At 39.9% G+C, this 14,710-nt stretch overlaps 1 protein-coding gene across 3 annotated transcripts in view; it reads right to left on the reverse strand.

Moving 5' to 3' along the window:
- Positions 1-14,710, reverse strand: part of OTUD4 (OTU deubiquitinase 4) — a 41,649-nt gene that overhangs the window by 10,836 nt on the left and 16,103 nt on the right. For all 3 annotated transcript variants that reach the window (XM_036853052.1, XM_036853051.1, XM_036853050.1), the window contains exons 7-14: positions 13,558-13,690; positions 10,984-11,041; positions 10,616-10,733; positions 10,457-10,521; positions 7,507-7,601; positions 6,342-6,442; positions 6,058-6,244; positions 1,988-2,150 (exon numbers count right to left, since the gene is read on the reverse strand). In XM_036853052.1, coding sequence (XP_036708947.1) covers positions 1,988-2,150; positions 6,058-6,244; positions 6,342-6,442; positions 7,507-7,601; positions 10,457-10,521; positions 10,616-10,733; positions 10,984-11,041; positions 13,558-13,690 — 920 coding nt within the window. The remainder of the gene's footprint in view (positions 1-1,987; positions 2,151-6,057; positions 6,245-6,341; positions 6,443-7,506; positions 7,602-10,456; positions 10,522-10,615; positions 10,734-10,983; positions 11,042-13,557; positions 13,691-14,710) is intronic.

Here is a 14,710-nt window from a genome sequence, read left to right on the forward strand (position 1 = left end):
TTCTCTGCACAAAGAATAGCACCCTTCATACCAACCTTCAAAAGCAGCCATAGCTGAGCCACAGCCCTTGGTGGGGGAGAAACACCCAAGTGCAAACGGGCAGATACAGTGCACTAGGACGCTTACCACTGACACGCTACTGTCAGCAAATCACCCAAGCTCCACGTGAGCTCCAACTTCTAACTGGTGAAACATGGGGATTGGAATAAGCCTGGCTTCTCAGCTAAATCACCACTGAAGGTCTCTCCTCTTCTAGCATCTGTGAGTAAGTGCTGCACACGGCTGAGAAGAGGACCTCAGCCCTCTGTGGCAGGCATTTTCTACAAGACAAACCTGAGTCGCTATCAAGTCTGAGACAGGATCAAATGCCTGTTTAAAGACAATGAGTACGAAGACCCCATTTTAACAATCAAAACATTTCACAATCTATTCCCACATTACAGTAGTTGTTTCTCCCCATTCACTAACTGAAAAGAGGACAAAAAGCTGTGAGTAGAAGCTTAAATGATTTGTAGTTTTTTTATTTTCTAAATATTATGGAAAAATAACATATCACAGAGATAAATATACTGAGACTAAAGACCATGCCTAATTCACATATGAATTTGGGCATTTCTTCCAGTAATTCCTAAACTCCAATCCCTGTGCCAGACTGAATTATATATATACTGTTCCAGGTCAGCTGTTTTCAACTGAGCATCTCATACCTCTAAAGGATCCAATGGAGGCCAGAGTACAAAAAATTGAGTGTGTGGGGCTTTAATGTTTTATACTGGTATAAATATATATACCTGTATACATATTATACATATTGAGATATATATATATATATATATATATATACGCCAATATATGTATCATACATATGATATATATATATATTGGGTAGCATCCTGTAACATTCCATTTTGTTTGTTTAACCCACTGTTAAGAAAGCGTTCCAACCACCACTCTCCATCACAGGTCATTCGGTATCACTTACCGATATTTCAGACCATAGGTACAGGGCGCCCAGTGCCCCCAAACTCAAGTAGCTAACCCTTGCCCCGTGCTGCCAATGACCCCTCCTCACACAGCATTTACTTCACTCTGCACAAGACCTGTTTTCCCTTCTGACTCCCCCAAAAGAAGTAAGAAACGTAAAGGTAGGGAACACTTGTCTCGTCAGAGAAGCATCCATCACAGCCCAGCGTCTGACACAGGGAGCAAGGGCAAAGCCACAGGGCTGCATGTACTACCGCCTCCAACAGTGACCACTCCGAACAACAGCTCTTATTTGTATGTACTAGGTTAATCTTGTCCTGGTATGTTTAATAAGGAACACTGAAAAGAGTTTCCCGGTTTTACAGATGTATCTCATTAACTGAATCATGAACCTCTACTGCTTAGGGAAAGTTACTGGTTTTTGCTAGCAAAAACAAACGAGTTTCGGTTCAAAAGAAAATACTAGGGCTTCCCTGGTGGCGCAGTGGTTAAGAATCCGCCTGCCAATGCAGGGGACACGGGTTCAAGCCCTGGGCTAGGAAGATTCCCACATGTCGCAGAGCAACTAAGCTCGCGAGCCACAACTATTGAGCCCGCAAGCCACAACTACTGAAGCCTGGGTGCCTGGAGCCTGTGCTCCGCAACAAGAGAAGCCACCACACGGAAACAAAGAGTTGCCCCCGCTCACCGCAACTAGAGAAAGCCCACGTGCAGCAACAAAGACCCAACGCAGCCAAAAATAAAATAAATTAAAAAAATAGAATACTAAACTTAAAGTGAGATAACCAATTTATTACTTGCCTCAACTCTGCCACCAACTAGAAATAACTTTAGACCTCACCTTAATCATGAAGATGAAAAGGAGGGGTAGCTGCATAATCACCAAGGTATCTTTCAGTTTAAAAACTATTAGTCTACCATTTAAAACTATGGCTTAATACAAAAACTATATTAAGGAAGACTTCTGAAGGATCACTTTTAAAATCCCTTTTTATATACATACGGAGAGGGCTGGGAAAGCCTGTTCATCCCTGTTCTGAATCTCATAGAGTAAACGAGATTCTTCTATAGCTTGCTTCTCTCTGCGCTCTTCTGGAGAGAGGCCGAAATAGTTAGATTCTCGAGTCGTGGCATCGAAATCCTCAGCTCTCTCACGATCAGGTTTCCTGTCAAATAAAACATTCTTGTCATGAAAAAAAAAAAAAAGACAAAATGTACTGAGTACCTAAAATAATACAAAACAACGCTTTTAGCAATTCAAATATTTGACCAGTTTAGCTACACTGTGACATTACAGAACTTTTAGCTGCCTGATTAATAAATGTTTAGGAAACAGAAGTCCCTGGAGCATTAGGCTACATTTCAGAGTCAAGAAGACAAACTTAAAATAGGGTGGAAAGAAAAGAAATATATAACTCACTTCCAAGTGATACAGGAATCACTGAGATTTTTCTTTTCATCAGGGCATAAATGTAAGCACTGTATATTTCTTTACGCCATATTCCAATACTTTCATAAGAATTCTCTTTCAAAAGAAAGGGAAAGTTAGGCCTCAAAAGCACTCTAGTGCTTTTAGGTTTAGGTTTTAGTTAGTTTAGGCCTCAAAAGCACTCTAATTTTCTGTTCTAAGTAAAGGACAACGTTCAAAGAGACACCACGACCATCTTCCTGCTTTTTAAAGACACTACCAAGGAAGGATGAAAGGTGAAAAGAAGAAAAACATGCACCAGGCTAGATACTAACTACGATTAAGACTGCCGTCATTTCAGTAAGTTTGGTCAAAGAAGGAGACAAAAAAATTCATGAATAGAGTCTAGTAGCCTATAACATAACCCTAACATTTTTATATGAATTAAAATTATTATAGGCAATATAAATACTATTTCTACACTGTGTCTAATAGTTCCACAACAGTGGGAAATGAAAACCCAAAGCCAACAGGGAAAATATATTGAAGAGATGCAGCTCCCTAAAAAGAGCGGGAAGGACACAACTGATACCATCTGATTCTCCGACCTCTGAAATAAAGAACGGCCATTTCATGTCCTCAGTCCCACTTAAAATCACATCCTAATTCCAATGGGGCACACGTCAACCCCAGAGTATTAGGGAAAAAAACAGGGGAGCAAACCTGCACCCTCAATCTTAGACCAGTCCTTCTCAAACCCCAGTGGTGAAAGACTCCAAAGATGACTCAGCTAGTGCCAGGAGTCTCCAGAAAGTCAATACTCCCTAACCTCTGAGCCCCATCACCCAAAACCCACATCTCACTCTCACGCGCCACAGAGAACCTCTCCCCTCCTGAGCCTAGCGGGAGGGGAGATATTCAGCACGGATACGTCTATCATTTTCGGCACCTGCATGATGAAAGCATACATGGCAATCCTGCTCGGTTTTTGTTACACTTTGTTTTATTTTCTCCAAAGGAAGAGACAATATCAATGAGAAAGAAATTTAAAAAGTGAGCGGTCATGAAGGTCTCATGCCCAACATCACTGCTCTTTTTATTCGATAATGAGAATCCCAAACTAATGTGTTAAGTATTAGAAATGAAGTCAAAATTCTAATGGACTTAAATCAACTGGAGTGTTAGCTATAAAATTCTAAATTTTGACTAGAATTTTTTAGAATCTTACTTTAAATATTCAACCATCAGCAGTCTCTAAATTTAAGACACTAGTAAGATTCATTCTCACTCCCACAGGCTAGAAGGCATACTAACTGCAAGTACAACTACGTTCGTACATAATCACAGTGCCAAAAATTCTCCAAAGCTTTATGTCTATGTACTCTCCACTGCCTTCTGCCATTGAGTGTTTTATACACCAAGTAATAGGTAGCTAACACATAAACAAGAAAAGGACCACGTCCGTCTGATCATTCTAATTCCTAACAGACTGGACAAAACACTAGAAACACTCTGGATAAAAATTCAGTTTGCGGTAAACAAAAGTGTATTTAAATTAGCCATTTGGTAGTCTGTGTATGTTCTTTTTTTAAAACTTTAAGACATTAAAGAGTATCCTCTGTTCAAGAGAAAAAAAGGCTCTTCTAGTCTACTAAAAAATGAGAATTTTATTAAAAAAAAAAAAAATCTCATTTCTGTCCATGACCTTCCTATACTGACTTCACATTTTTAGGTTTCCAAAGCTAATATTCAAAGTAAGTTAGTCCTCTTAGGTACCTTGCCTGTACTGGGTAAGATACCACCAGACGCTAGTGGAGTCTGGTCAATGTCCGCACATCAGACTTCAGCCGCAACTAGGTGATTTAGCGACATAAGTACTATCTGCTGGGGGAGGCTAACCCACCGTGGGCCCCGAATGCCCCTGCACATCGTTGCTGGGTGTGCCAAGAACACACGGCCCTGATTACTCTGTACCCAGGCCATTTCTCAGGGTTGTGTATCTAGTGACCACCCCTGAGGGATGAGGGAATTCTTTCTTATGGTTGATTTTTAATCATCTGTTCTCATTAGAACTTATGGATAACTGGATTATGAATACATATGTACTTTTTACGCACATATTAGCATCCCTTCAAGGATACACAAGAATCTGTTAACACTGGATGCCTCTGCAGAGGAAGCTAGACAACTGGGACAACAGGGATACGAAGGAGAATTATCAGAACAAACTTCTCAGTGTTTTGGATTTCCAACAGTATCAATTAATTTGCTATCCTGAACAGTCGGCTCAATTAAAAAGAAAACTGTGATGGATGTGAAGTACTGGTATTTGTTATGAATTGAATTGCGTCTCCCAAAAAAGATACGTTCAAGTCCTGACCCCTCGTATCTGTGCATGTGACTTTATAAATAGGGTCTCTGCAGAAGTAATCCCATTAAGATGAGATCATAGCGGAGTAGGGTGGGCCCTAAACCCACTATAACTGGTTCCTTACTGGAAGAGACACAGACACCCAGGGAGAACACCACGTGACGATGCAGGTAGAGACGGGAGTGATGCATCTACAAGGCAAGGAACGCGAAGGACCGTGGACAACACCAGAAGCAGGAGAGGCCTGGGACAGGCTCTCCCCCAGAACCTTCAGAGAGGGCACGGCCCTGATACCTTGATTTCAGACTTGCAACCTCCAGGACTGTAAGAGAATACACTGCTGTGGCTTTAAGCCAGCCTGTGGTACTATGCTGCCACAGCCCCAGGAAACTACACAGTATTGGTACCATGTCAGCCTAAGAACCTACAACTCTGTCTTAAAGATGTTACATAAACTGTCTTTAATGACAAAATGTTAAAAGTACGTTCCCAAGAAAGGGGAATGCCCAAATGCCAACAATAAAGAAACTGAAGACCAGAGCTTAGCAAGCACATAAGCACATGCTACCGCTGTTCAGATGATCGGGGAGATCAAGCTCGGACGGGGACGGTGAGCCACAAGCACCCACAGGAGACGTGGCCAAGTTCACAGGAAGAGGACAGCCTCCACTTAAGACAACACCTTCTCAAATAAAGCTCCTCCAAAGAATATAAACTACTCCATAGCTCCATAAGCTACTCCAAGGAAGGGCAGATGAGGGAAAAATTTAAATCCACGGCACAGGAAACTATGACCCTGACGTTCATCTGCCTCTGCATATTCAGTCAGAATGCTGGTAATTCATGATCACAGCAACCTGTTCAGTATTAGACACGTTACAACAAACAATCCAAACTTGTCGGAACAAAGTAGGCTGACCATTCTGGTTGATTTAAGTTCCTATATAAAGAGGACTACCCTCACCCTGCAAGGAATTAGGGCTGCCGTTTGGAATTCAGTATTTAACACATTACAAGCTACCGGAAAACTCTGAGGTGCCAGGTTACGATCTAAATCATTTGAAAAAAGTTATTCACAAACAAAGATGTCTGACCCTACCAAATTACTTTGATTTGTTTAAACAGAGTTATAAAGAACTGAAATCCTCACGTTATTCTATCAACAATGCTTTTAATGTCACGCTGTAGACAAATATACGAACAAAAACTGTAACTTTTTAAAAGCACGTGACACAGAGAGTAAAAGAGATGCTTCTCACTTAGTTTCTAGCTCTCCTGCCTTCGGGACGGTTACCTCGTGGCCTGTGTGGGTGTCCTGCTCAGACTTCTGTGCTCACCGGAGGGCTTCTGAGACTGCGGCGCTGCAGAGTGGCTGAGGGGCACGCGCTGCCTCAGCCCCGGAGGGTGCTGCAGGCGAGGTGGCAGCGCGGGCGGGGCTTTGCCTGGCTTCGCCGGGGCCTTGGGCCCTCTGTAGTCCGCATCTGTGGCAAGAGCCAAACTGCCTCGTAATCTTCCCATTATGGACACCCCCAAGCACCGTCCCCTCCCCAAAGAAAGGGTAACCTGGCGTGCTCCTACCACAATGGAAATTCTGTCCGGAAGGAGGTTTTTTCATCTTCTTCCCTGCCACCGTGTTCCAGCTTTCTGAGGAAGGCGGTCTGAGGTTCTTCGGGGAGAGTCTTTAAAAGGAAGGAAAAGACTTGCAGTAATTTATCGTGCTCCCCCAAGACTATCCACTTAAGTATTCTGCATAAATATTTTACTTTCAGTTTACCTAAGAATTCCCAGGTTTAGTTCTTATATTAAAAACACATTAAAGTACAAAGCATTTAGCAACCCAGATGTAACTCTAATCAAATAAGATGACATAAATCAAAAGCACATTTTCTAACCTACAAGGACAGAAGACTAAAAGGCCGTAATCATAACCTAAGCAAAAGATTAGATAAAGAAGGAAAGACTATTACTCTGTGAGATGTGATGAAAGTACTGTAGCTAAGGATGGGGAAGGGAGGAGTCTTCACTGTGTTAGAGACACACAGAGGCATCTATGTGTCTATGAGAAATGGTGTGATGTTTGGGATTTGCTTTCAAATATTCCAATTCCACTCGCATCTTTTTTAAAGGGCTTAGGGAGAAGAGATTAGAAAAGACTGCCAAACCTGCTGTTAGTTGTTAAAATAGGGTGATAGTTAAATTGGGGCTCACTGGACTATCCTCCTCACATATGTGTATGTTTGAAATTTTCCACAGTAAAGTTTAGGTGTGATTTACTACCTTTTCCTCTAATAAAGGCAGCAGCAACTGAAACAAAAGTTGCTCTAAAGTAACACTGTATAATAGCAAGTATTTCACTCCTCCATCAGACAATCATTTACTGAAGACTGCAAGCAAGGCAGCAATGAATGAAATTAGAAATGAATGTGGTCCCTGTCCTCCGAAGTCCCCACTTCACAGCTACAATACAGTTAATTTTCCAAATTGCCTTAGTGAAGAATAGCACATTTTCAACAGTAAGCAACAAAACAAATATTTTTTATTTAAACTACCTTAACACGGATAACACTAAATTTGAACTCAAACTATTTTTCTACAAGATCTAGACGAATGTATTTCTCTACACACAGGCAATACATTTAACTGAATTTGCAAATACACAGGGACATTTAGAAATGCTCACGATTACATTAGGCTAAGTGGAAGAGACGGTGAATGAACACCTTAGCTGAAGAGCAGTACATACTTCTTTCCAAGTTCTTCGACCAAAACTGGCCCATTCTCAGAGTGAACCCCTTGAAAGTCTGCATTAGAAAATTTTCCATTGTGATCCAACCTAACCTGTTGAACGATTCCACAAAGAAAAATCAGTCACCTGATTCTTTCGCATCAACCATCAGTTTTTAAACTGTCATTTCATTTTCAACTAAAGAGAAAATGAACATATATAGTTAAAAACAAAACAAAGTTCAAAAGGTACACAATAATATTGTCTCTGACCTCCCAGACCTATGTACCTCCATCCAAAATACTTTTGTTTACTCTTCCAAGTTTTTTCTAAATTGTCTTGGTTCTGAAGGCAGGGCTGTGGCACCACACACACCAGGATTCCAGGCCCCGCTTTTCTACTTACCAGCAATATGACCTTGGGCAAGTGACTTATCTCATGCTTCAGTGTCCTCGTATGTAAGATGGGGCTAATTATAGTACCTACATCACAGGACGCATGGAGGTGGAATGAGGGACACATGGTATATATAAAGGACACCAGCCTGCACACAGCAACCACTCAACAAAGGAGGAAAACTATTATTAAAATCACTATTGTCTCCTCACTTTTCCAATATTTAAAATATTGTCACACGTACATGTGGCCTTTTTCTCCCTAAAAACAGATCCGTCATCTCTTCTCTGACATACGATTGGTTGTTACACAACAGCAAGTGCTAACAGGAGGATAAGCCTTTAGGTCTCCTCCTGCAGTCAAACGGCACACCCAGCACAGGGCACCGCTAACCACTGCGCCGGGAGCCTGGCGGACACGGCCCTGCGTGAAGCCACGTCCTCCGATCAGTACAGCTGGCCCTCGGCATCCGCGGGGGACGGCTTCCAGAACCCCTGGATGCTCGACTCCCTTACGTAAACGGGCACAGTATAGTCAGCCCTCCACACCCAGACGCAGAGGAACGGCCAACTGTGGATCAAAGTCCTCAAGCCGAGGTTTCGTCCTTCAGTCACAGCGGGACACTGCTTTCCTCTCTTCCAGAGTTTAAGAATAAAAAATACTTTTCTGAAGTTAGTTTTTATTAAAAGTTCAAACTACATTTACAAGCTTGCTTGAGTAAATAAAAGTCACCTTTGAGTCGCAGCAGTTTCCGTAATAAATTTCAATTAAATTTTATCCAAGTGGGCTTCCCTGGTGGCGCAGTGGTTGGGAGTCTGCCTGCTAATGCAGGGGACACGGGTTCGAGCCCTGGTCTGGGAAGATCCCACATGCCACGGAGCGGCTGGGCCCGTGAGCCACAACTACTGAGCCTGCGCGTCTGGAGCCTGTGCCCCGCAACGGGAGGGGCCGCGATAGTGAGAGGCCCGCGCACCGCGATGAAGAGTGGCCCCCGCTCGCCGCAACTGGAGAAAGCCCTCGCACAGAAACGAAGACCCAACACAGCCAAAAATAAATAAACAAATAAATAAAGTAGCTATAAGAACACATAAAATGCCAGACAGGCAAAAGAAATCTAAGGGAACTGGCACTAAAGTTAACAAAAAAAAAAAAAAAAAAAAAAAATTTTATCCAAGTGAAACAGTCAAGTGGTAGAAATAGAAAGTACTCTAAAAAGGAAAAAATTAAAACAAGTACCTGCTTTACCATCTACCTTATCAACAGCATCTGCTTCACAAAAGCAACTGAAATCTCAAAGCAAATATGCTTGATTTAAAATAACAAGTAACATAATTTTAGCGATGCAGCATAAAACAAGCAATCTTACTCTTCTCTACTGAGTGGGGTTAGGGAGGGAGGCAGTGCCCTAAGCCCTGGCTTTACTCTTCTCTTTTGTTCTGTTCCAAGTTCCCCAAACCTCTACAGTAAAAGATTCCCCAATTCTGTTCTGTGATTAGGGCACATTTCTGACAACCCTGAAAGGAAGAACCTAAATGAATCGTATCCTCTTCTTCCTCTCCTTTCAAAATGCCCCCAAATCAGAACACTATTACAAGTTCTTAAGGTAAAGTCTGTCACTGACCTCCAGAAATAATCCTGGTCCCCCAGACACTTTTTCACAAACCACTTTATCACCAAGGAAACAAGTGTTTCCTCCACAAGTCAAGAAGAAATGTTTGTCAATGGCTATTTTAAAATAGTTTTAAAAAGGCAACACTTTTTGATGAAGACCATTTTTGATGAGAACTATCTTCCAAATAACAATTAATTTTGGTGTGTGTGGGTTGTTTTTGTTTTAGAAAGAGTAATATCTTTTCATAAAGGTTTCTCCAGTCTTGGCATTATTAACACTTGGGACCAGATGATTCTTTGCTGGGGGTGCCGTCCTGTGTGTTCTAGGACATCTGGCACCATGCCTGGCCCCCACCCACTAGATACCAGTCACACCTTCCCTGCTGTAACAGTAAGAATGTCTGCAGACATTGCTAAATGGGAGGTAGGGGTGCAAAATCACTCCACATAAGAAACACTGATCTAACACAACTTTCCCCCTTAACAATCAACAGTTTTAAGCCCAAAGCAGCAGCTTATTCAAAGTAAATGGCAAAAATGTCTCTTATTGTTCACTTTCTTATCTCAATCCAACAAAAAACTGTGTATTATCAGAATCTTCCAGGATGCCTTCCATAAACCAAATTGGCCTATAATGTCAAGTCTGAATCCATTTCAATAATTTGTCAACTGTAATGAAAATATCTAAAAATCTAAAACGTTACTGTTACTTCTTTGAAGCAAGTAATATCAAAGACTAAATTGTTTTAAAGATCATGTGATGGGACGCCATGGCTTTAGATATAGTTGACTTTGGTTAATGTATTCAAAAGCTAAATATTTATAACTATTAAAATGTACACACAATATATTCTGAAATCCCAAATTAACAACACATCCAAACTTGAGCTGTTTTCTTGATTCCTATTACAATAAATAAAATTTCAAGTAAAACCTTCTCTTCCTCTACATAATCACTTACTTGGCATTTGTCTCCAACTTCATACTGTAAGCCAGCAGCAATGGAATAATCATGTTTTTGTTGAGCTGTAAAGAATATCAGCATTATATCAAGATGACACAATCATTTTCAAGGGCCTCAAAGCAAATTTATGGAAAATACACAGATTTTTTAACTCACCTTGTTTAGACTTCAGCCAAATTTCATATTCCACATTTCTATAGACTGCTGGACTGAGTGACTTAAGAACCTTTCTAGACAAAGGAAGGCTAGGAGAGTTCCCATTGCTTTTCGGGTGCTAAATAAACAAAGTCAGGAAGTCCAATCAACACAGAAATGCTTTTAAAACATGTTTGAGATATGTATAAGAGTAAAATCAAATGAAGAAGAAAACTTTAAAAATTCAAGAGGTCACCAAAAAATGTCTTACTAGTAGATGATCCTGACTCTATTGAAAATGTACCAGAAAAGAGAAAAAAAATTAAGACTATAAATTTATGTACTTTCTTATATTGAAGAGGTAGTTAAAAACCATTAAATAAAAATACCTGATCACTTGACAAAGATTTAAATCCATTCACATCATTAACAGTGGTAGTTTTACTCCTACAAAGGAAGAAATACAGCCATCATTAGGAGTACAAAAATGTTTGCATGCAATTAACTTGTTCTAATGTCATATAAAATCTCAGTTATATTCCAAAAAGTCAAACCTATATATATTCCAAGGAGCTCAAACAAGTTTTAGTGTAACTGTGCGTATATACATATACATATATATGTATATATGTACATGCGTGTATGTGTGTATGTGTATATAGGTCAAAGATTTTTATCAGTAATTCTTACTGACTCAATCATCAAGAAGAGAGAAACAGAAATAAACTATGAAATTTGGGTTGGTAGAATAATTGAGTTCATAAAAACATTTAATGTAAAACTTTCCTTTCAAAATACAGATGAGGCTCCATTAACCAAACTATTCCGCTATAACAGATACACAATCAGGTAAGAGTAGACACCAACTAAATAAGTAATCAGTATGTTAAATGCTGCTAAGTGCTTTGGGGGGGAAAAAATTAGTGTTGAGACCTAGGATCAAACAATAAAAAATGGGATGAAAGAAGATGTCTTTTTGAATAAAGAATTAAATGGGATGAGACAGCAAACCATACGGCTATTTAGTATCGCAAGCAGAAGGGGCAGCAAGTGCAAAGACCCGGGGGTAGGCAAGAGGCTGGACAAGTTGATGGCAAGTTGAGTGGGTGATGAGGTGAGAGGCTACCTGTACTCTTCCGTTGTATAATTCCTCCTCCTTAATAAATCAATGTCTAGTCTTTAGGACAATCTCCAAATCTATATACCCTTAAATGCAGCAATATTTAAGAGACCCCAAGTATTTATAGAGTCTGGACTAAAAAAGCACCCTAATTTCTAATGCTTCAGGATTGCTCAATATGAATGTGAAAAGATCCAGGCACAGGAGCATAGTGCCTGGATACTACACACTATGCCTATCTATCTTGCCATGATTATGCAGCCTTCTTCCCTAAATGAAGCTTGGTCCTCCCTAAGCCAGACATGACACAAGTAAAAGGAAATCCTAACAATGCAAGAAAAAATTAATTAGAAAGGCTTCCATGTTCCAAGGGCTTCAATAATATAGTATAAAAAGGAAAACTGATCATTACAATGAGCACACCATCCCTGGTAAACTTCTCCAGCTTACTAGCCTCTACTCCACACTTCTCCTACTTCACCTGCCAGCTGCCATCCCAGACCCAGCTGTTGCTAAAACTGCAGCAGCAACCAAAGGGCATCTGCTGGAAGTCCCCACACACCAAGTAAAGTTAATAAGCTACAACAAGCTAGTTATTCATCCTCCCGCAAAATTCCCCTATGCTCAATGACATGCCTTAATCATACTAGGCACCTGGAGAAATCATGCAACAGAATCTCCATCTGTGCAAAGTTAATTAGTCTATTCTAGGATTAAACTTACAATGGCAGACCCAGATTTTAATCTGACTCATTTCTTTCTTATGTAAAAATGGTAGTCAACCAAATTTTCAATCAGGATCTACAATTTAATTCAAGAAATGCTGGGAATTACAAATAGAGATATATTTAAGTGTTTAATAAAGAATTAGATATCCTGAGGCTTAATTTCATTTTTCTCTAGTTTGACAGTATGTGACACCAAGAAGGGTACTTTCATACTCTCATACAAAAGGAATGATATACTTTTAGCTTCACCAAGAATGAAATAGGTCGGTTCTTATAAAATACAGAGTAAACTTCTTAACATCGCTGATAAAAACTAATATACGTTGGACACTCTACCTAGGAACTAGGCTGTGCATTCTACATGTTATCTCACTTAATTCTTATAAATTCTCCACTTTAAAGAAATACTAATATGTCCTCATTTTATACCTATAGAATTGAGGCTTCTTAGTGAATTTAAGTAACTTGCCCCAAGTTCAGTTAGTTGGCAGGAAGCCAGGAACGAAACCAGGTTAGCATGTCCACAGCCCAAGCTCTTAACCGCTATCCTATATGTCTTAAGTGGAAAAGAAAAATAAGCTGCAGACTCTAAGTTAAAAGGTGTTTATTCGCAACATAAACAAAGGCATTATCCAGAGCTGTTCACATACTTATACCCCAACTTGGGATTTTTATTATATAAAAAGAAAAGGAGGCGGCATTATCTAAGAAAGAAAACAATAAAAGAAAGTCAAGGAAATCAAAATGGCCGTTTTCATCACTGGATATGTAAGCAATTGACAGGTTAACCTTAAAATTTTAGAATATACACACATACAGGCAGGACCAAATCTATTTCAGAGATATGTGCATCACGATTACACAGAAATAGATGCTTAGCAAAAACAAACAAAGAAACAAACAAAATCAACTTTCAAAACAAACAGTCCTATAATAGAAATGAGATAAAATTAGTGGCAGGAAAAAAGAAACTTACTGCCTAAGTTTCCGTATTGCTGTATTTTAGGACTACCATAATACCGCAATACGTGAGGCTACTCCACGCGGAAACATTTACTGAACTGTTTCTTCGTATGGCACTACAAAGATATTTTAGGACTGAAATTCACTCTTACTTGCAACTGTCATCCTCTGAATCTGATATTTCACTGTTGTTTTCCTCAGCTACTTCAGAGGTGTCTAGTCCCATCAAGATTTTACTAACATCAGTTTTAAATACCTTCTCATACAACAATTCATAAAGCAGAGCTGCAATTAACAAAAGAGAGATGTTACACAATATTAACTCACTTTACGTTTTAACACACCATTGAGATTGTCCGGGCTTCCAAATCCTAACTAAATACCTGTAACACCTTATGAGCAATAACACAATTTAATCAGAAAGTTACCTAGACAGAGAGGAACTAGATGTCTGTCTTTGCAGTTAATTAGTTCAAAAATCATTATATAATATATGGACATTTTTAAAACTAACAATAACACAAAAAGGTATCACAACTTTGAACCAAGTATGATAAAATTAAACACGCACAGTGACCAATGACTACATCCCACACACTGTGCTAAGCCTTTACACACCACCTTCACATTTAATGCCAGCACAGTGAAATGTTCTTATTCTAACTGTACACATGAAGAAACTGAGAACTAGAGATGTCACACAACCTGCCCAACCTAAAGAGGCTTGGATGGAAAACCTCAGGAACATTAAGATTGCTAGAAAGAAGATAACTTTTCATAATGGACTAAAAAGAAACCGTTGTAAAATGTATTCTCAGCAGCCACTGAAGCATATTTAGACAACTTCTTTGCTTTAAAGAAAGAAGAAAAAAAACACAAACTCCAGAGAACATAGAAATATATATTACCAAACATTCAAAACCTACACGCAGGAGTTCAGGACTCTCACTTGGTTTAATTACAGTGAACCTTACCCAAACAAGTCCACGAAGAATTCATCGACAATGGTGCCCATCCCCTAAACGAGTCCCCAAGAGACCCCCTTTCTCACAGACCACCTTGCATCCATCCCAATATCATCCGAACCACAGGTTCTGAGAAGTACAGGAAAGGTAGGTGCCATGAGCTGTCCTTCCCAAAGCTGAAATGTCCAGATTTTGACTAGCTGGGACAGGCGGAGGACATAGCCCAGGATACAGACAGCTAGACTCCCATGTCTCAAATAGATCAATTTAAAATTTTACATTACACATGTCTTTACTGGTCACCCCCAGCTAAAGAACAGAGGAAAAATGCCCGTCACAT

The sequence above is a fragment of the Balaenoptera musculus genome, chromosome 5, assembly GCF_009873245.2.
Source record: "Balaenoptera musculus isolate JJ_BM4_2016_0621 chromosome 5, mBalMus1.pri.v3, whole genome shotgun sequence".
In the NCBI taxonomy this organism is placed as follows: domain Eukaryota; kingdom Metazoa; phylum Chordata; class Mammalia; order Artiodactyla; family Balaenopteridae; genus Balaenoptera; species Balaenoptera musculus.